General features: G+C 37.0%; 2 protein-coding genes across 5 annotated transcripts; one reads left to right on the plus strand and one right to left on the minus strand.

The window, feature by feature from the left end:
• The first annotated feature begins 172 nt into the window (after window positions 1-172).
• On the plus strand, window positions 173-7554 carry znf106b (zinc finger protein 106b). 3 transcript variants are annotated; one of them, XM_082147634.1, is made up of 13 exons: window positions 174-479; window positions 617-735; window positions 1732-1793; window positions 1869-2069; window positions 2229-2286; window positions 2551-2612; window positions 3386-3583; window positions 3943-4533; window positions 4675-4927; window positions 5015-5066; window positions 5360-5508; window positions 6430-6490; window positions 6655-7554. In XM_082147634.1, the coding sequence occupies exons 2-13, from the start codon at window positions 637-639 to the stop codon at window positions 6675-6677; spliced, it is 1809 nt and encodes a 602-aa protein (XP_082003760.1). In that variant the 5' UTR covers window positions 174-479; window positions 617-636; the 3' UTR covers window positions 6678-7554. The 3 variants fall into 3 exon arrangements, with proteins under 3 accessions (XP_082003762.1, XP_082003760.1, XP_082003761.1); XM_082147635.1 differs by having other exon boundaries at window positions 174-287; XM_082147636.1 differs by having other exon boundaries at window positions 173-735; window positions 1919-2069.
• Window positions 7006-23368, minus strand: capn3b (calpain 3b). Of its 2 annotated transcripts, XM_082147631.1 has the most exons (22): window positions 23274-23368; window positions 22005-22421; window positions 20696-20765; window positions 18364-18482; window positions 18108-18241; window positions 17780-17948; window positions 16037-16120; window positions 15748-15911; window positions 15442-15602; window positions 13592-13749; window positions 13449-13460; window positions 12907-13115; window positions 12255-12288; window positions 11264-11290; window positions 10697-10768; window positions 10559-10616; window positions 10401-10465; window positions 8656-8724; window positions 8461-8539; window positions 8255-8371; window positions 8069-8127; window positions 7006-7953 (listed from the first exon to the last, which is right to left on the minus strand). In XM_082147631.1, the coding sequence occupies exons 2-22, from the start codon at window positions 22281-22283 to the stop codon at window positions 7927-7929; spliced, it is 2166 nt and encodes a 721-aa protein (XP_082003757.1). In that variant the 5' UTR covers window positions 22284-22421; window positions 23274-23368; the 3' UTR covers window positions 7006-7926. The 2 variants fall into 2 exon arrangements, with proteins under 2 accessions (XP_082003757.1, XP_082003756.1); XM_082147630.1 differs by lacking the exon at window positions 23274-23368 and having other exon boundaries at window positions 22005-22675.
• Window positions 23369-23370: the final 2 nt, after the last annotated feature.

Raw genomic sequence — 23370 nt, forward strand, 5'->3', positions numbered from 1 at the left:
CCTCATTTTCGGCTACAATGTGTCAGTTAATTGTTTTGCAGTAGAAATTATAATTCATGTGACGTGGCGCATATATATTTGAGCAGATTTGACTTTAACTTTATTTTATTTTATTTTATTACTAATTTGAGAACCACTACACTAGGGGGAGACTGTCAATCCTTAAAGCAGCGTGGCCATCATGTCCACTGAATATACGACAAGACACCGATAAATATATAAAGTGAAAACTAGCAAGTTGTGCTTTTTAGTCCTATTTCATTCAGTCCATCAAAGCTCAAAACCAGGTTATAGCTAATTTTGTTCAGGCAAATCGCATAGGCTCGTTTTAACCGCTTGTTTCTTTGCGAGATCTGGCAACACTGTTTTATATTCAACATGGTCTGATTTAGCAAGCACGTGGAAGGATATCTCAGCATACTGACAACAACTAAATTACTAAAATTGTATTTTGGGTAGATTAATATAGGCTATAATTGGTACGTAACCTCTGTGATAACATACTATTCACGTCAAGAGTCTTCCAGCTAACTTAACTGCTCTGAATGTCTAGCATGATTTACATTTTTTAACTCCGTCTCAAACATTTTGCTTTACGTTTTTTTCGTACTAACAGTTACAGTAAATAAGGCAGACATGAAATCCAGAAAGAAGATAAAAAAGTCCAAGAAACCCCAAACCTTCATACCGGTATACACGAAATGTTTGATCTGCGGTGAACAGTACGGAGATCAGGTTTGTCGGTTTGTTTGTTTGTTTACGGTTTCATAATTTCACAAATAAAATAGTTAATTTTATTTTATGATTTACTGTATTATTGTGATTTGTTTAAAAAATATATAATTTAAACAGACATTATTCACATATGCCTCAGACTTCAAGAAATCTTAAGTTTTCTGTGTTGCAGTATTTTTTTATATATTAATTTATTTATTTTTGGGCGGGACATATCAAAAAATGAAGGGGGAAAAAAAGCCAAAAAGATAGTTATGTATTTGCTAAATGATCGTTTGTTAGGACGCTCTCTTCCTGAAAAGTATTTGATTGGACAAAATAAGTGGGTGCAGGATGAGTCATCAATATTTTTTGTCCGTTTTCAAGGAAGAGAAAATATTTTTCTTTTTTTAAATTTATTAAACAGAATTGAAGCACAAACATTTAAGGCACACTTCAACTATCATTCATATATACATATGTTTTTGTGTATACAGAATTAGAAAAATAAAACCGAACAAAACACACACGCACATAAAAAGAAGAGTGAGATCTTAATCTAGTAACAGGAAAAGAAAGCTGTAAGAAGTTTAAGGGCATTTCTGTCCGTCATCCATTCAAGAAATTTAGCAAATAGCTTCAAATCTTCAATCTGTTGAAAATGGGGTTTAATCTTTAAATGTTAAATATTATTTTTAAAACATATGTGGATAAAGTGTTTACCTAAAACAATCAGGTTATTTATCAATTCCAACTTTAATTGAGACATTCAAAGGGTGTAGTGATATATTTTTTTTAGATTGTATCCAACTTTGAAAATGAAAGCCAAAATTAATATACAAGAATGTTCTACTTTTTCAGTTTCTTTCTCACAAATTCAATATGAATTGCTCTTGCAATTAAATCTCTCATGTAAAAAGCAATTGGATGGATAAATGGCGTTCGAAATTTAACATGTCACTTCTTTGGCCTTAGTAAAAAGATTGGGTAAGATAAATATCGCTCCCTTTTTTACAGAATTTGGACACTCATATGCATTCTTATATCCACCATGAGGCAGTTGAGCATCTCAAGGGCAGGTATGGAATTACAGAGAACTGATTATAATGTCCTTCTCAGGTATAAAAAGAAAATATGCACTTTTGATATTGCAGTGAACAGTTGCATAACTGTTTGGCATGTGATGTATCCGTGCTGGGACTAGAGCTGTACAAGGAGCATATTGCCACCCGCAAGCACACATACAGTCTGTACAAACTCCACAACAGAAGAAAAGAACAAAGATATCCTCAAGTGAACTACAATATTGACCTGAATGATGAGGAGTTTACAGCCCTTCAAACAGAGCGAAAAAAGTAAGTTTACCTCATATACATTCAACTGTATAATACACGTTTTTTGATAAATAAAAAAAAAGGTTGATGAATTGCCTTTTAATATAAATTGGCCTGTTATTTTTTCAATATAAATATTAATATGGATCAAAGATGCAAAAGTTATTTTCATCCATTTAGGAAGATTCAAAAATGTACGGAGACTTGTTTTGTCTGCTGTCAGATTTTCCCTATACAGGTTAGCAACTTTCTTTGTCTTTCTTTTGAGAGTGACAAACTTATAGATAAAGGCTAAAATAACCAGCTTTAGCATTTTTCATTGAATTCTATAAGGAAGTAAATAATTAGATGTAATGACAGACCTGTGTTATGTCTGATGATTTAACTCATTGGCTTTTTCATTCCCAAACTGAACGTTTTATGTGCTGTAAGCACATTATGGCTTAGGATGTATGTACTAGATCTGTTCTTTTTATAATTACCTTTATCTTTGCTGTCACAGGATTTGGACGCACACATGCACAGTATTGTCCACCATCAGGCGATTGAGCAACTGAAGGGCAGGTATGGGACTAAAATAGATTGACTGATTGATCTACGGAAGCCCTGAAACGCAACGTAAAAAAAAAAAATAATCCGTAAAAAAAAAAAAAATTACGTAAAAAAAAAAAAGAAAAGAAAAATATGTAAAAAAAAAATGCTATCATTTCGAGATTAAAGTCGAAATGTTTCGAGATTAAAGTCGAAATGTTTCGAGATTAAAGTCGAAATGTTTCGAGATTAAAGTCGAAATGTTTCGAGATTAAAGTCGAAATGTTTCGAGATTAAAGTCGAAATGTTTCGAGATTAAAGTCGAAATCTTTCGAGATTAAAGTCGAAATCTTTCGAGATTAAAGTCGAAATCTTTCGAGATTAAAGTCGAAATGTACGAAAATACGAAACGTATTTTTTTTTTTTTTTTTTTACGTATTTTTTTTTTTTTTACGTTGCGGTTCAGGGCTTCCGTACTTTTAGGGCTGGTTCACACAAAATGCATTTTTGCTTTGAAAAACGCATGACGCGGACAGTGGAGTGGGGGAAAATCGTACGGTCGTAACTTATTTTAAACTTGAGCACCGCGTTTTTAGAACGCCGTGTCATGCAAGACGTGAGTGCAATGGTCAAACACGTCTGTCTAGCGTGTGTTTTTATATAAAAAAATAATGGAAAAGTAGGCAGTGGAATGGAAAAATGTGTTCTGTGTGAACGGCCCCTTACTCATGTACATGTTGTTTCAAACCAGTGTGACATTAGTTGTTCTGTATTATGAAAATAAATGTATGCTCTTCTTTCTACAGTCCACAAGTTCATAAGTGTTTGGCCTGTGACATGACTAAGACAGGAATGGCACAGTTTAAGGTGCATATTCGCACTCTTTATCACCAATACATGCTGTTTGAACTCCAAAAGATTACAGCAGATGGAAAAACTGTGGACTACAGTGCTGAAATTGATGATGAGCTTAGAGCCCTTTGTTACCAAAGAGATCAACAAATGTAAGCTTGCCAGCTCATACGTTATGTGTGTAATTGTGTGTGTTTTGAATGAATGATGGTTGAGTGACTGAACAGTGTGGAACATTACTGAATGACCTTTTAAAAAAAGTGTTTTTGCATCCCACCTCGCTGCTTTTGTTACAATTTTTCTACTTTCTCAATTACTATCTGAGCATATGCTCAACATTTTCAAGATTAAGAACTTATTTATGTGTGTGATTCAAGTGTTGTGAATTGTTTCATGAGAAGTTCTCCTGTGTGTACAAAATAAGAAAAATCTATTTTATTTTAAACACAAGAACGTGTTCTGTGTGAATGGTCCCTTGACACTCAGTGCTGCTTGTTTTCTTTATTATAAGGCAAGAGAAAAAGAGAGAGAAAACAAAGAAGTGGAAACAAGCAAAATTGAAGAAGGCACAGTTGTTAAAATCGAAAGAAACCACAAGTGAGATTGTGCATTTAACAAAACCTGTCATAGGCAATGAGGAGTTCACAAATGACCAGTTGCCACAATCATGCTATCTCTTCGTCTCTTGGGAAAATCAAAATGACCACCCAGCATCTCTCCAGCTTAACCAAAACCTGCCTAAACGGAGACAAGAGAGCATACTTGATATGGACGGATCAAACGGGCCAATTGTGAAAAAGCCTCGTCTTGAGAACCCATCAGAGGATCTTCCTCAAGCAATGTCTGCTAATGGCACACCGACTCCAGAAATTGAAGATGGTACATCTGCTGGGCCTACATGTTCCTCTGGACTGCTCCAAAGCAGGATGGAGGCCTACAAACCCAACTTGACAGCAACAAAAGGAACTTGTTCAGCACGGAGGGCAACGACCAAGAATGAAGCTGTCATTCCCAAACCTCCACTACAGAAACGCCGTCGTTCCAAAAAGTCTATGAGGAAAGTTAACAAAGCAGCATCACAGAGTAAACGGGGCACAACCAGGTGAATAAATCATGAATTTCACGTTTCATAAAATTGGATCCACAAGCACGTTTCTGACTTAAAAGCCTTCGGATCCTTGATGAAGATCTGTTGTCTCTGACATTTAAACTCTGATCTCCTTAACATCTCTTTTTTTCTTAGAGAAGGCATGAATGGGCAAGAGACACACGATGATTCTCTTCTATCTGGAACTTCATTGGCTAAAATGTTTGAAAGCCAGACTTCAGGAAATGGCTGCCAGGCAGTAGAGGTTGTTGAAAACTTTCGGCCTCAGACTGTGCGTGTTAAGAAAAGGAAATCAAATGCTTGTGACACAGAACAGGGAGAAACATCAATGGAGAACAGCTTTGAAACCAACTCTTGCAACGTCCAGAAAAACAAGAAAAAAAAACAAGTATGAGAGTTTTCGAGTGAAGTTGTAACAAGTTATCTATAGAAATCTATAGAAATGCTTGTTAATAGTTTATGTATTTTTTTATAGGACATTTCACATAACAATCTGAATCCCAAGACAAATAACAACACATCTAAAAGTGAGTATTACGTTTTATTGTAGCTTTGATTAGCATTTGTTATTTAAATTGATTCTTAACATTTTTATTTTTTTTTGATTAATGCAAGGAAATGCAATATTTATTTATTATTATTAGGTCAAATGTTCGATATTTGACTAAAATGTACAATTTAGTCATGAGTTATTTGCCAGATGTTAAACCTCAATCAGCTGTAATTGATAATTCAACCGTCTCCACCATCATAATCTAATTGACCACAGTAATATACTTGTACATATCATAAAGTTTATCTGTGTGTATGTGATTCTTAGGGAAAGTGAAGAAGTTGTTGATGCTGTCTTCGAAAGAAGATAAGTTAACCAGCTCTTTGGAGGATGTAGGTGACGAGTTGTTCCTGGCGTACTCTACCCTGCAGAGCGCTTACACAGAAGTTCAGCGTCTACTAGCTGTTAAACAACAGGTACGTGGCTGCTCCATTAATCACCATCACAGGCTCTTTAGTTTTCACCCTTTAATATTTTAGCTTAACTTTTTTAATTAAGTCTGCACAAAAAGGAAGCTGTGATAGACTTTTCTTCCCTATTGTGACGTATATATCCGAGAGAAACGGCTTCTGGAATAAAGAAGAAAAAATGAAGGAAGGGACTTGATTTTGCCCATCAGGAATTGATTGGATTATTTGTGGTTTTCTATTGCTGTGATCTCATGTGAGTGACAGGTTGTCCCGCCCTCACGCCGTAAACACGTCATCAGAAAAGAGAAGAGATGACGCGTAGTTGCAAGAGGAAGGGAAGTTATTTTGATTAAAGATTATGAGGGAGCATGCATTTTTTTAAATTGATATGCATAGATAAATCATTTATAATAAATACTGCAATATGTATTGCAAGTTCAGATGCAAAAGCCTCTAAGTGCCATCTGAAATTTTCTTATAGAATGATCATTTTTATCAAGCTTGTATATTTAAGTTCAGTAATTTCACTTAAATGACAATTAATAGGTAATTTGCATTGCCATTTAAGTGAAATTATTGAACTTAAATATACAAGCTTTATATATATATATATATATCTTTATTTGTCTATTTGTTTTTATATGTTCACACTTTAGTTTTGGGTCAAATTCTCACTATTAACCAATAACCTCAATAATCTCCTAATTACTGCTTATTAATAGTTTGTAAGGTAGTTGTTAAATTTAAGTATTAGGTAGGATTAAGGGATGTAGAATATAGTCAAGCAGAACAATGCATTGATATGTCTTTATAAGTAATAATAAACAGTCAAAAGCATTGTATGTGTATAATATATATACACACACACACACACACACACACACACACACACACACACACACACAATATAAATTCTTCTGTTGTCAGGTAACCTCAGAGATGGCCTCGCTCAGGACGAAGCGCATGAAGATTCTGCAGGATATGAAGAGTAAGAGTTCCTTTATCATCTCATATATTTTTTTCAGTTCAACTCATGGACTAACAAAGTATTCCTACTTAAGAAATGTGTTTTTTTGTGTTTTTTTTATCTGAGATGAATATGTAATATATTATATGTAATGATGCTTGTTTATGCTTGAAATGTTTTGTCAGATCTCACTCATTCAGACCAATAGGTGGGGCTAAATGCCTCCTGACAGCTGAGTGAACCTCTGAGGAAGGATTCCTCTTAGCCATCCCAGGGAGCCTTAAGGAGCAGCTGCACCATAGGATTCACTCCCAGGTGTATCTGATTCTGGACCTAACTCTCAGTGAACACAAATGACCTCTGTGAGCATGTATCTCATCTGAGAGCGCAGACTGCGTCATTGTAATGCAGTTTTATAATAGTTTTATTGCAGTTCACATTGGATTATGCTCTAACTTGATCAGATCGGTGCAGATTATTTCTAAGGAAAAAAAGCAATAGCTTTTTAAATCTGATTCTGGCATGATAAAAATGTAATTTCTGTATTGAAATGTAAAATTGCATAAAAAAGGTAATCTAAAATTTTGAAATATCAGTCAAAAATAATCTCTATTTAGTCAAGATTGTGTGAGGTACTTTGTCAAGCTACAAGGACATGAAAGGAGATGTCACAGACTACTATCTGAAGATTCAGGGATATTAAAAGATTTTCATAATAGCATCAGCAGAATATGGACATTCACTGCATGATACAATAAATAGTGTAGTAGTAATATGGATTTATCAGTTCAAATAATATTGCTTACAAGACAACATATTAGGATATTCATTCAGATTTACTCTGTAAGGTTTGTAGTTATTTTTACAGGAATCTGAATAATATTATAAAATGTTAAAACAAATATTTGGTTGTTTTCATCATCTGTGTTCTTGCTACTCCAGCAGAAGAAGTTTGTTCATCCTCAGGTCAACCATGTGTTTATGCGTTGCTTGCAATCATGAACGCACAATTGTTGTACAAGTTTGTTTATTCTCTGCAAATCATGGCTATGATGACAACAAATGGAATAAAACAGTGCAAAGTACTTTATTTAGTTGAATTATTTACAGTTGCACAGTAGCACACACATTTTACAACAAGGGTGGGTTCAAATGTGTGTCATTTATGGCATGACGGCTTAATACATTTAATTTGACAACATTTTGCTGAATGATAACAAAATGTCATCTGAAAGGGATAGTCTACTAAATAATTGTTTAACAAGATCTAAATCGACTTTCATGATTAATCCAGTTTGTTCTAGACCAGTACTGGCTTAAGAAAAAAGCCACAATGGTGTACAGTATAATTGATACGAATGCAGATGTTTCTGTAATGTTCCACTTAATGGAGGTTGAAAATGGGGAAAATCCACTGACTTGAGTGTCACCACGTCACCTTCTATATCTGTGTGTCTTTAGGCATACATGGTCAATTGAAGCCACTGTGTATATAATGTAGAAAACAGGAACTCGTTAGAATGAACAATAGCAGTGCAAATATGATTAAAATTCTCCTGTCTTAATCCTGTTAATATTCAATATACAGATTAATCTCACCTCAAAAACATTGAGCTTGATAAGACCATCTCCATCCTTGTCAAAGGCTCTAAATGTCCCTGTAGGAGAATCATTTTTACTAAAACTATCCAATAGCTTCAACTTAAAATCCTGGTTGCAATGCCTGTATGAACTTAAAGGTACTTTATAAAAATAATAGAAACAAATCATCACATGTACACTTACTGAACATTGCCTCGAGTCGCACTAAACAGCTAATGTAGCTGTCGAAATCCAGCTCCATGTGTTCGTTGGCATATCGCATGCAAATAATGTCATACAGCTGATTGTTGAGTTGAAAACCTGAGGTAAAGTGAAATATCTTATGTTCTACCCTATACATTTTTTATATCATTAAATGAGAAGTTAAAAAAGACAACTGACTGCCCAACCTGCTTCAGTAAGAGCGTTCCTCATCTCAAAACTGCTGATTGTACTTGATTTGTCTGTGTCGAAACGTGTGAACACCAGCTGAAAATAGTGTAGAGAGAAACAGGATATCTATGGCTTTAACATATGTTGTAATACAGTGTAGAACAAAAGAACATGATTTGACATGCTTTATAAAGGTGAAAATTATGGCATACCTTCCACTGTTTAATTTTGTTCCATAAGTGGTTGAACTCTTGCAGGTTAAGGTGGCCTGTTCCATCAGTCTAAGGTGTTGTGGTTAAGATGACATTTTCAAAACCTTTGTATTACTGCAATTTTGCGTGACAAATTTTGAACTTGAAATAACAGAACCATTTGTGACAAGTCATCCAGGCCACAAGGGGGCACCATAGAGTGGTGCAGGTAGTTAGCGTCACACTGGTTGCCTGCATAGATGGTTGCCTGGACAAAAACCCCAATCGGACTTTTGGATTATCACAAAAACAAGCTCTGTGATCAACAAAAGTTTATGACACTTACATGTTTTGTCCATCAAGATAATTTTCACAGATGAACACAACTTTTATGAATTTTTAAGTCTAAATGCAGTTTCTAGAAGTAAAAAGCTAAAGGTAGGCTATAAACGAACTACACTACGGTCCCAGAACTTCAACGTCACCATCACTAAGCTTCCGATAACTCTTTTAGTTTTTATCTAAAAACATTTTCACAGAAAGTTTGAGTTAGAATAGTTTATAAGAGCACATTTTAAGCATAATGAGGCTGTAAAAGTGAACTGAGTTTACCTGTTCGGTGTGATGATGACGTTTAATGTCCTCGACAGCCTCTGTAGTCCCATGTAGCTACTTGTTAGCAACTGCCTTTTCAAGACACGTAACACGTAAAAACCACGAATGGTGTAATACTGATGTATATTGTGTTGTGGAATAAAACGTTAAAGTGTCTTGAGCTTGTGTTCACCGCAGACCTTATTTCAGCCATTTAACCAAAATCACATTAAACAAATCCATTGACTTCTGGGAGGTGCTAAAATGCTAACTCGTTTCCGCGTTTTGGCCTACAAAGTGATGTCATACTTGCACCATTCTATTATCATGCTTGCAGGAAGTAATTTCAATCTCCAGAGAGGAACCCTTACACTTGGGATGTATAGATCTTAGTCAGGGCAGACGCCACATTGAATATTTCGAGGCTGTGAGGGATAGACCATAGGGATAGACTAGTCTTTATAATGGTACGTGATGTATGTATATAGGTACTAGAATTTTTTTCTACTAAAATCTCCTTTGAAAAGATGTTTTGTCAGCTGGCCTATTGGCATGTTGTTAAAACAGATATTAGTGCTTCAATAGGTCAGTAAATTAACATTATTTCAGATAATGAAATAAGTTTTTATTTTTTACTGTAGTTTTAAGTTGTCTGTAAAACCTAAAATGTTGCTACCGTATTTTTTATGGTAAATTTCTGGCAATCACATATGCCATTTCTTTACCGTAAATTTACAGATTTTTTTGTTTTACACATTTACAAACCCATTTTTGTTGGTCGCCAAATTTTTTTACTCTTCTTTTCTGTACTACCGCTGAGCACATAGTGGCTCTACCGTTTCTTTGGTTCTAAAGTGGTGCGTTCACATTAACAAAATTTCACCAAAATGTAAAAAGGTTAACCGTCAGTGGTGTAGAGATGCATGAAGCCCCGCTTGCACATAAGTCACCTTTAGCAGCATTCTATTGGCCAGCGTTGGAGTTACAGTGCCAGTCTGAACATGAGTGACAATCTGCATGGGGAACGTTTTTGGCAAACTCACGATCACGACAGACTGACTGGATTTCACCTGCAAAATTTCTCACTGAGCAACGGTACATGTAACAGCACCTTTACAAAAGGTGCATATTTACGCACACATTATTTGCACAGCAAACCTAATGAAGGATACATCCATGAGTGCAATCATACTTCTGCAGCTCTCCAGACTGAAACCCTCTGTTTTTAGCTCTTTATCTGAGGAAAGGGAGGAATAGATAATAAATACCCTCTGGACAGAGACATACAGTATATTAGAGAATTAGTAGTAGAAAATAAGATTTCGCTCACGTCTGGCAATCGCTCTATTAAGGACAGTCCTGAGTTCATTGGCATTAATCTGCATGTCCTGCAAGAAGCGAATGTGATTCAGTCACAGTTATAGTGTGAAGTAAATATGAATTTTCAAACATGCATTTTTGCTCTTACGTCTCCAGCTATCTGCTGAAAGATGGCCCTGAACTGTTTTTCCTCTTCAGTCTCCTCCTCCTCCTCAAGTGGCTGAACATGAGAAATTAGAAATACTGAACGTGCAACATACTAAATTAGTGAGCATACAGTAAATATGTATGAGTGTGCCTTTAAATAGTTTAAATATTGTGCCAATATATATATATATATAGTATTTAATTTTTTGTTTTCACTTTTAATCATAAAAAAGCAAGTCCATTTAATAAATGGTCTTTAGAACTCAGAGATTAAAAAAAAAATCATTCTCCAAGACTGTTTAAAAAAACTGGCACAAGGCAGTTTTGTGTTATGATTCTGACTGTCATTATGAATTACAGTTTTGACATTGTACCTTCGCATGCTGTGCTCATGCTGTTTGTCATTACTGAAGCACAACTGAAGATGAAGATGTCTGTCTGCCGCAGTGCAGCTAATTATTTTCCATCTTTCTCAATCCTTTTTATCATCTGACGTGGGCTGACATAGAATATTGCCCAGAAAAGGAAGGAAATTAATGGAACATCTCAATCTCATTTCCATATTTACCTTGATTTTCTTCTTGACAGCATCCGTCTGTTGGTATAAGAAAGTGAAATGATAGATATAAACATGCTTTTTAGTCTCTTTGCTGTTTATAAAGTGAAAAGGCTACTGAATATGAGATTTACTTTATTTTGTTTGGTTGTACTAACACTTGACATAGTGATTAATTGATTTGGACAAGTAGAGAGGCAGGATGAAATGTAAGCTGTGTCCCAATTCAGAGACTGTATCCTTCGAAGGCCGTTTGCGTCACGGAGGCGCGACGAATGCTGTCCCAATTCGAAGGTTCCTTCAAATGCAGCCTCGAAATGCATGACAACCGAATTTTTTTGAGAAATTGCTGGATTACACTTTTAAATGTAAGTATTAGGTTTCAAATTACTCAAATATCTAATACTAACAAATCTTACTAAAATGAGATTTTATCATGTACAGTAATAGACCATGGTGAACATATTTAGACAGGTTGTAAACTGTTTTGTTTTCAGAAAGTTGAATATAACTTTCAAAAAAGTCCAGTTACTGCTGCTCGTCAACGGCAGCTGTCAGTTGCTAGGCGACAAGAACAATCCTCCTTAGGCCCAAGCGGGAAGGAAGTCGACCGGAAGTTGAAGCCGGCCGCGTGCCACCATCTTGTAGCAGAACTTCACCTGCTGTTAGCATCCCATTGACTCCCATTCATTTTGGCGTCACTTTGACAGCGAATAACTTTACATCTGAGGCGTTTGAAGACTCCATTTGTCCATTATTTATTTCTAAAGAAACACGACAATGTATAAAATGCTCCATTACCTTGTAGCTTACGTTATGGCCCCGTAAAAACAGTTTTTGTAAAAGTAGGCTAACGATTTCTTATACTGTCTATGCTTAGGCCAGATATCTCATTTAACAACGCTTTCGTCTTCACTGCTTTCGTAGGCGTGGCCTCTGAATTGGGACACAGCTATTATGAGCGGCCACAGAACATGACAGACAGAGACAGGTGTTGACTCACCACAGGCTCTGACTCAATCTCTGCATCTATAACCCTGAGAGAAAACGTGTCGCTGTCAGCCAAATGCACAGGAGCATTTACAGGTCAAAAGGTTCTTAAAAAACATATTCGACTAAGTAAAGGGCTGAAATATGAAATGAGTTAATTGAAAAGTCAATAAAAGACTTTATATAATGCTTAACAGAAGTACTATATGAATGTATATGAAAATGAATGAATTTATGTGAAGCATACGGTTTAGGGGTCAGTATGATTTTTTTTATGAAAGAATTAAATGCTTTTATTCAGCAAGGATGCATTAAGTTAATCAAAAGCGAAAGCAAAGACATTTAATGTTATTATTCTTGAAGTGTTTGAGGGTTTCTACGAAAATATTAAGAATCAGCTGTTTTAAACTGATAATAATAAGAAATGTTTCTTGAGCACCAAATCAGCATATAATAATTATTTCTGAAGGATCATGTGACACTGAAGACTGGAGTAATGGCTGCTGAAAATCTTCATAATGATAATATAAAAAATTATATATAGGCCTATATCATTTTTATGACAACATCATGATAATATATGTTGACATATTAGTTAATGCTATTATAATGACTGATCATAACAACTGATTTGACATTAATCAGACAGAAATTCAGTGACTCACTCTGAGGTGCTCTTGTTCTCAGAGAAGACTCTGAGCAGAAACTCGCTCTCCTTGTGGGGGTCAAAGGTGGACGGAATGATGACATACTCGCCCGGTTTCAGGCAGAAACGTTCCGTCACCTCGCGTATGTTGACATAAGACTTGCTGCGAGCTATGGAAGCATTATAAAGGAAGAAATCCTTTTGCAGCTGTTGTTGGCTACCCTTCATCTAAAATGAAGATAGCAGATAGAACATTTCAAGACACTTTTTTTTATGTATAACTTTAGACAAGCTACAATTAGAGAAATAATAGGGTGTCTTCTGCTAAACTAAATGTTTTATGGAATATGGAAAAATTTAGTTTTTTTTTAAACTAATAATCTAGTTGTTCATTATTATTTCTAGCCCAGCCTATTTCAGATTTAAGACAAAATCTACATTCTTTTTTAGAATTTTCCAGATCTTGAAATCACAATTTCCCAAATTTCCTGATATTTACAGGTTTTCTATGAACAATTACATCATGATTTCATAAGTGTGGTCTCTTCATGATAGTCATACCTCCTTAGGAACCTGTAAAAGACAATTAGTAAAATGGTTATTAAACTACTAATAAATACATACTATTTAGCCATCCACATTGATTACATGTACCATGCTGAAATGTTCCTATTAATACCGAAAGAGCACTTGTTTGAGCGCACCTCATATATGGCGAACCCAATGTTGTGTAGGCCGGCACCTACGCAACGCTCTTTTCTTCTGCCCTTCTGCATTAGTGCCACCACCACAGTGCAGGTCTTCTCTTTAACGTCCGCGTCCACAAGAACCAGGCGGAACTGAGGGTTTGTCCAGAATGTGTCTGTAACAAAATGGACAGAAATATGTTTTTAGTAGTGATGTATAGATGTTTTGACATGGTTAAAAGGTCAGTTTTTTACAATTATATTTGTTATAGTTGGAAAACATTTTCATCTGTATGGAAATGGCTTAAATATGAAACACAATTTTCATAGAAAAGCCATAAACAGTATTTATAAAATGCTTAACAGATAAGTATGAATATATATAAGCATAAATTCCAACTTTTGGGGTCAGTAAGATTGTTTTTTTAAAGAAATTGATACTTTTATTCAGCAAGGATGACAGCAAAGACATTTACAATGTTACCGTTATGTAATTTCAGTCAGGACCACTTTGAGAATGACATTTATTGACAATCTTTGGATTTGGCGAGAGGCTTAGGCTCTAAGGGGCTCAAGCGGCCATACTAGTCGAGATACATCCTTGAGACACAAATCCCCCAAGCCTTTTAATAACCAAATATTTCTTAGCATATGTTTACAGAAGGAGATACAATGATTACGTACATAAATTATTACGTTTTACAGAATCCACTGCTCTGTTATGAAGATGCTAGGAGGTGAAGGGGCGGAGGTGGGTGTAAATGTCTGTGTGACAGACTGCGGAGCATTCGTTGAAGGAGCTTAAATATTATAGTTGATTAGAGTAGGTGGAGTAACAAATCTGCTGAGCGTCATCTGATATTGTTTAGCGATCAGTGGTCTGCCTGAACTACGCTTGAATTCCATTCGATCACTCAAGCTCTATGTATAACATAAAAAAAAAAAATTAAGCAGCACAACTGTCAACATTGATAATAATAATTAATGTTTCTTGAGCACCAAATCAGCATATTAGAATAATTTCTAAAGGATCATGAGACAATGAAGACTGGATTTATGTTTCTCATTTTCATTTAGTTTAATGTGATGTACTCAAAATAAAATAAAAGTACTATAGACATGTTTAAAAAAACAAAAACAAAAAATATGGCTAATAATTTTATATACTAGGTTGCCAGCAGCCATCACCCTGTAGCCCAAGACTGGTAGCCCAAGACTGGTTGCCCACTGAAGCTAAGCAGGGTTGAGCCTGGTCAGTACCTGGATGGGAGACCTCCTGGGAAAACCAGGTTGCTGCTGGAAGAGGTGTTAGTGAGGCCAGCAGGGGGTGCTAACCCTGTGGTCTGTGTGGGTCCTAACGCCCCAGTATAGTGACGGGGACGCTATACTGCCAAAAGAGCACCGTCCTTCGGATGAGACGTTAAACCGAGGTCCTGACTCTCTGTGGTCATTAAAAATCCCAGGATGCCCTTCGAGAAAGAGTAGGGGTGTAACCCCGGCATCCTGGCCAAATTTGCCCCTTGGCCTCTGTCCATCATGGCCTCCTAATCATCCCCATATACTGATTGGCTTCATCACTGTCTCCTCTCCACCAGTAAGCTGGTGTGTGGTGGGAGCGTTCTGGCGCAATATGGCTGCCGTCGCATCATCCAAGTGGATGCTGCACATTGGTGGTGGTTGAGGAGATTCCCCCCTTCTATGTAAAGCGCTTTGAGGTCTCAGAAAAAGCGCTATATAAATGTAACGAATGATTAATTATTATATATATTCATCAGCAATAGCAATATTGTAAATGTAAGTGGCTTTTAAAACCATCTTAGACTTTTAATCATGATTGCAAACGAGGCTACAATGATTATACTATATACCAGGAAAGTTTCTGCAGCCACCGGCAGAGCAGCCTTTCACCCATCGGCCCTCATGTATGGTCACACTCCACTTGAGCATACAGTCGTCCTCAAGAGTGTCCGGGGTCAGATTACAGATCTCCAGTTTGGTGAAGTTCTTCTGAAACTCCTCAAAGCACATCCTTGTATAAAGACAAATAAGCAAAATTATAAAAGAGGCCGGCTTCCATTTATGAGTATTAAATTAAGCATAATACTGTTTAAAGCATAAACTATTTGAGACTTTCTGGATGCCTGATGGTCTCATGAAGCTGTGAAGGTACTAACCAGAACTCCCCTTGCTCTGTAGGCCGGAGTCTCTCCTTGTCTTGCTCAGACTTGGCTAGTGCAGCCCAGTCATTGGACTTACAGGCGGGAGGGGGGGCAACTCCCCAGGGGTCTCGTACACGAACCAGACGAATCAATAGGTCTTTACCATCCTTACGTTTACCCTGTGAATGAGGTTTTAGCTATTGCATTGAAATACGTTGCTGAAATATGCCAAGACTGTGTACTTATGCAATGTCATATATTAGGATGTGACAGATACAAATGCTCAAGTACATGACAAACCCACATGCTCAACTCCAGTGACTGAATACGCATGGCCTCTCACGAGTCCAGATGGAGTTTTAGTCCTTTGAGCAGTTGGGACCAGATTCTGTGCAGGAGGAACAAAATATAATGAAACATTACATTTATGTCACAGAATACAGCTGTTTTTATTAAAAAAGTTTTATTATACTGTGACAAGCAGGGCGGGGCCGAGAGCCGTGGGAACAGTGCTCTGTGGCTATCGGCCCTTCCCTGCTTGTCACGGTATAATAAAACTGCTTGTCACTAATACTTTCATTATAAATATCAAACCAGCAAGAGGATTGTGATTGTGTGTAATAGTTCAATAATTGTAGACACAATACTGCCCGTGTATATCTGTCAACGAAAATAGTTTTCATTTACGAATATACCATAGTAGAGTTTAGTTCCTGAATGAATCACTGTATTTGAATGAATTGTTGAATGAATGATTCAGTGACTCACTCATAAAGATAGTGGCTGCATCAGAAATCGCATACTTCCCTATTACACAGTATGTCCGAATTCAAGGTCATAAATCAGTAGTGGACACTTTACTATCCCATGAGGCCACAAGAGAGTAAAGTCAGTAAAAAGTGTAATGCCTGCTAATGCTCTTAAACATTCGGTTTGGATTATTCTATTTTTAGAGTTTACACCTAAAAAATGCTGTTTTATTAGAGAAGTCACAGACAATGGTATGATTCAGTTGACGGCACTTCTCATTAATCTCTATATTGTAATTATCCGCAAACAGTGATTGACTGTCGAACAACTCTGAACAAAATTGAATGACGTTAAAGGATGTAATGTGATTGGTTATCAAGGCACACGTGATCCCAGTTAGCCGTTGCGCTTTCTCCAATGGTAAAGCCGCGGACCCTCGTATCTTCCAATAATAGACCATCTCTGGTATTTGAATGGCAGTGAAGCAACACAACCGACGCTGGTAGGTCACATGACAATGACATTATGACTGATGTAGTACGTCTGGATTAAATTCACTACACACGTTCATACAATATAGAACATAGTTTTTAATAGCCGTATCTACTAAGAGAGTATGCTATTTCGGACACAATCAGTCTATTGTTTCCTTCCTAAATTAATCATTCTAACTGAATTAATTATTTGAGTGAAGGATTCAATGGCAGTGACACCTATTGGCAAATTGATGTAACGTACAAAAAGAGTCACTGAAAAATTTCCACCACAAAAGAAGTCTGATGTCAGTCTGTCTGAAATACAAATGATGCTCACTGCAGAGCCAAAAGGTGTCCAGCTCCCCCTCTCTGGATGTCATGGATGGACTTCGACGTGGTCCAGCTCCACCTTACTGGACCTAATGGGTGGGGCTTGACCTAATTAGGTTAGGGATAGTGTTATGGATAGGGTTAGGGTGTGGCTGAACCTTTAAGCTCCACCCATTATGTCCAAAGAGGGGAGCTTAACATCAAGCTCCACCTACTGGCTCTGCAGTATGCAGTCTCACCTGAAATGCGCAAGCACGTGTGTAATTCAGAACCGCAGCATTCAACTACTATTTCTGCCATAGAAAGATATGGTAAAAGTAGTAAGAGTAGTATACTAGTATGCGGTTCCGCATCAGTGGAGTGTGTACAATAAGCTTTATAGTTAGTACATTTTAGACAGCACACACAAAGAAGTGTCAGCTATATTTACTGTATCAGCTGTTTTTTAACCCTAACAGCATCTAATACGTTCGGAATAGAAGGAAGCCTACATCTATGGCGCAGCCCATGAGGGACCCTCTCTTCAGAGCCTTCCTCATGATGTTGTACAACTCCTTCGGGGCCTCTGTAATCTCATATAACTCAGTTACTCCTCCAGTGAAGTCCTCCATGGCCTCCAGTGAGTTTCCGCCCTTTAAAGCTTCATAAGAGCCATGTAACCTGGGAAACAGAAGTCAAACCAACACATTCACCACTTTGGTCTGATTTTTGACAGAAGAAAAGGATATTTAGAAGAGCTTATATATAATCATGGCAAAGTATTATTGTGTTACTTACTGATGAAAAAAAAAAATCAATAAATTAAGATTTTTAACTTACTTTGCATATGCCTTCTCCAGAAGAGCACTCCAAAATTCATTCTTCTGTCCAGACCTGGTGAACACCAACTGGTTTTTGTATGTGGGAAGTCGATCATCCACAATCACATCCACCCACTCACCATAGCGCCAGAACTAGAAGAATAAAGAAAGGGTGTTTTAAATAGTTGAGCTTGTGCCTTATTCATCTGAGAAAAAAGTTTATATATAAGAAACTATATTTGAAATACAGAACAGTCCAGTTTTGATGCCCATACCTGGAAATGAAAAATGCCAGCATAGTTTTCAGTGAAGCTCTGGTCATGGGGAACCACCCTCTTCAGGATTATATCATTCAGGGTCAGGCAAGCTATAGCAGCCAGCAGCCAGCAGTCTCCTGCAGGTGTTAATGGATCACCGGGAGTAAGATTTTACTAAAATCTAAAATCTTGTATAAAAAAATATGTGATATATATATATATATATATATGCTGTGCATTTAACAATTTGAAAAATGCTATAGTTTTAGAATGGAGTTCAGCATATCACACCTCTAGGTGTGGTATTAGGATATTATTGGACATTTAATTTCGGTTCGATATTTTACAATATACAAAATATTTTATGCTTGTAATATAATGCATAAGTCGTATAGACCCCTTTTTTGTCATTGTCATTTGCGCATTCACTTTCAGTATTTTAAAAACAGTGGCTTCACCTTTTTGTGTTCCGCAGAAAAAAAGAAAGAAAGAAAATTAGTTAAATAATGCAGTATTGCTCATAGAAAATTCAAAGGATTTAAGTTTAAACAAAAAACTGCACTGCAAAACCTTTGCGTGTATGAAACTGTACACTGTACAGGTGCAGAAATGAACGCCTTTGCTCTATGCGCCTCATGCATTCACGGGATGCCTCTGTGGAATACAGCACCGCAACATGGATACCGCAGCGGACACTTTATTAATTTCTTCAAGCCCTCTGTGTCACGCAACCAATCTATTTTTCAACAGTGTATGAATACGTTGAGAGGTGAGGAAATGGGTGGCATTTCCACATGCAGACCACAAGCAGAGGCTATCTTTGGTGACTCTGCCACGCTTTGAACAGGAAATGTGCAACTTTGATCATATTAAAATCAGGATCACAAACTCCGAGGTTTCTGGCCCTGTCCCAAATGGAACCCTAAGGCCCAGTCCCAGTCCCAAATGGAACCCTAAGGCCCAGTCCCAGTCCCAAATGGAACCCTAAGGCCCTGTCCCAAATGGAACCCTAAGGCCCTGTCCCAAATGGAACCCTAAGGCCCTGTCCCAAATGGAACCCTAAGGCCCAGTCCCAAATGGCACACTTCATGTTCATTTGATGTGTTGTGGACTTACAATGGGCGCCGCATGCTCTATGTCTCTAAAGTCCACAAGAGTGTCCCATTTGTCATTTTAGACAAAAGAGTGTCCCATTTGTCCCATGAGTCCACACTTTCGTGACATAATGTCGCTTTAGTATACTAGAAGTCTGCTTCGAAGCTCGCGGGCTCTGCAAAAGTGCACATCGAGGGCGCAAAGGGGCGTTTGCAAACACCCTTTTGAAACCTAAAATGACAAATGGACACCCTAAGGCAGGGTTCCTCAAATTCTGTCCTATCGGGCCACTGTCCTGCAGAGTTTAGTTCCAATCAAACACACCTGAACAAGCTCATTAAGTTCCAATTCTTGAGTGCATTGGCTTTATATGTTTTTATGAGTCGCATTTTCCCTACGTCCAAAGAGCACCGGGATACGAATTTTTACACCCCGTGCAGCGCTTTTTTGCACTCATTGTCTTATAAGCTAAATAAGCTCTTCAGAGACCTTGGTCTACCAGGGATGGATTTCAGGAACCCTGCTCTACGGTCTTGTGGACTAAAAGAACACGTGCACACGGCGGCCATTGTATGTCCAAAAGACCACAAGTGCACATGTGTGCCATTTAGGACAGGGCCTCCTTCTTCAACACAGACCACTTCAGCTGTGTACCTCCATCATGGTGTCTCCCTTTTTAATAACAGTAAGCCAGATACAGTTTGTCTGTGTATCTCGAGACGTTTGAACCTCAATGACTTTTGACCCTGATCGCCAGGGCAAGAGAACAGCTTGAGGTAACACAATATACATTGGTACCATTTTGGTTATCGGCCAATATTATAGAGAGCTTTTAATTATCTGTATAGTCAATATTGGATATTAAATTGTTCTTGGTAATTTCACATATTTTACATTTACCTTTGCCATCATCTAATGGTCACTTAAAAAGTGAATCTTTAAAAACACAAACACTGCTAAATGTAATCTTTAGCCAGTTTTGAAATATGTAGGCCTGTACATTTTTCATAAGGCAGGCTACATAATGTTGTGATGCCTAAATTCACGTAGCATTTAAAATCTATTTTAGTTTTTAAATTATTTATAGATTAATTTGAATTTTAATATTGCCCATTTATCAGTTATCAGCCATGACAAATAACGATTTGCTTATCGGTATCCTTCTGAATTTTAATATTGGTGAATTCCCAGATAGTACTGTATGTATTTTATGATATTTTTTTAGATAGAATGTCATATATTGACACTTTCGTACCCAGGTCTCCTTGGCAGATATCTGTCCTGTTGGCTCCCCCAAGAATGAACTGTGGATTGCTACAAATTTCCTGTTTAGGGAAGAGAGAAACTTACAGTTATTATAATCATTTTTATATCATAGTTGTATTATTAGACCTCTGCTGGCTTCACAAAAAGCACCACAAAAAGGTGCTGGCACCACCACAGAAATACAGCAGCTGTCCTGGGTCATAAAGTTTGCTTGCAGGAACTTCGCTTCAAGGCACAGGGACATCAAGGCAGGATAATGTACAGTATGTAAGTCCATGGAGACACATACTCATTATTTTTAAAGTGTCTGTAAACACATCTGAAACGGCATGATTGTCTTTTTGAAGCACCGTCCAAAAATTGTTTTATAGACATAGCACTAGCAGACATATAAGACCTCGTCCAGTAACCTGATTCTCTGAAGCAGTATCATCAAGCAAAACTAGTAAATGTATGTCACGCATCAATCAAAACAGTCACGTTTTTATAAGTAACATGAGATGGACTGGCAAAAAACACTGCATATATCCAGTGAAGACTCTAGCAGATGCTGTTCTCAATTATCTGTTCTTTCCAAATTTTAGCAAGACGCATGTAATTTGTCTATACTCTAAAAAACATTATTATGTTACATAAACTTCATCAACATATATCAATTCTACTGATAGAAGTCTATTATCAGGTAGAGCTCTGTTATGAAGCATTGGAAAGTCAGCTGGTTGAGAACACACACTACAGGAACACTGCCACATTCTCATGGCATGCCTGCAAGAAATATCTTATCTCATGCCTCAGCCTATTCAGATGGAGACTGAAAACGAATGTAACGTCCTTGTTAAGTGAAACCAACTGAAAAATGAATAGGCCTACACTGCAATTAATCAATAGTCAGAAAATACATTCATTTTATGAAGGTATTATAGGCAGGTAAGGAGGAAGTTAATGGAGATTGTAATTGAGGAAATAAAGAAATTCCAACTTATTTAAGCAGCTCACAAACCAAAGGCAAAAATAAAAATAATTTGTATAAAATAATAATTTAAAAAAAATGCAAATTAATACAAAAATATTTAAATTAAATTACATACAAAAAAGGCAAAAAAAAAATTATGTTGTCAAATAATATTTAAAAATAATATTACATTAAATTGAAAATAAATTACGTTTTAATAAGCAAAAAATAAAATACATATCTGGAAATGCAGAAATTATATTATCCAAACAACATCTCTGTCCCAGACATGGTGCAATGCAGCTGATCTCATGCACACTGCCACCTTACGGTATAAGCCACTCACCGATGGGCGCTTCCATTCAAGCTTTAGTGGGAACTTTTCACTGTAAAAGAGAGAGGAGTCCTGGGCCGGGAACAGGGGATCTTCAAAGATTACTTTTTTGCGTACATATTTGTCTTTGAGCTCCTGAAATTCCTTGAGCCGCCTGGCATCTTTAACAGCCTCATTACGGCTCAGAATGGCTGAATAAATGTTTCCAGGGGCAATAAACCTGTCCACAGTCTGTGGAGCAGCTTCAGTCAGCTGGACAGATGTTTCTGAAAACTTCGTTTCTTCTGCCATATTGTTCTTTGAAGACAGATGCCAAAGGAGCGATGAGTGAATATAAAGCTTAGTATCAGAATCTGAGGTGGCTCAGTTATCTCAGCTTAGTCCTTATTTCACTCCTCAGTTCCTTTATATTCTGGAGGAGTCACTCCCCTGTCCATATACACAAATAAACAGTCACGTTAAGGCAAATGTTTCACACCGGTTCCGCACATGCTCACATTTGCTTGCATACACACACCCAACATCTCCCCGTTCCTCTTAGAAGCTAACTCTATTTATAGGCCTCCTGCAGGGACGTGAGGGTTTCTCTCTTTCTGCCGGTCTAATGGGGGCATGGTTCCCAACTGGTGACCTCATTCCAATGCTGATAATGGGAATAACAGAGGTCCAGTCAAAGATTTGAAAATTAAAACCCTGGAACATTGTAAAGCATCCAAATTCATATTTCTACAAATATTTACAGATGAACCTATTAAAAAATCTATTTTCCTTCATAGATATTTTAAAAGTTAACTTTGGCTATACTTAAACAAAACTTAACCTATATTTACTTCCAATACACTTCCAAATTTGATATATTCAGACATAATACATTTATATTAATAAATAACCCTCGACCCCCACTTTGGAGAATGGATGAAATAAATAAATAAATATTGTGACATACAGTACAGAAAGTTAAAGTAAATTTGATTTAGAGGTAGGCCTATTCTCTGTACATTGGTATCAGAATTCCATGTGAGGTAAGTGTAAGCAAGGCAAATATATCATTCATAATATATATATAATATAAATGCATCATATAGGCTAAAATTATATTAGAAAAATAAATGTGTATGTTTTTCTCTCCATAGGTCACTAAGGGTAATCATGAGCAGTTAAGGTGGCAGAATCATGCAAGTGTTGCTCACTGTCACTGCAGAGCCAAATTACATGCATCTCCAACTCTGTGGATCTAAAGGGTGGAGCCGTGGAGGGATATAGTTATGGTAGTAGTTGGACCTTCTAGCTCCACCCATTACACCCAAATGACACCCAGAGAGGGGGAGCTGGACTTCACGCTCCACCCATGGCTCTCGAATCATGTCATCCAGTAGAT

This window comes from Leuciscus leuciscus, assembly GCF_965113295.1.
Source record: "Leuciscus leuciscus genome assembly, chromosome: 19".
In the NCBI taxonomy this organism is placed as follows: domain Eukaryota; kingdom Metazoa; phylum Chordata; class Actinopteri; order Cypriniformes; family Leuciscidae; genus Leuciscus; species Leuciscus leuciscus.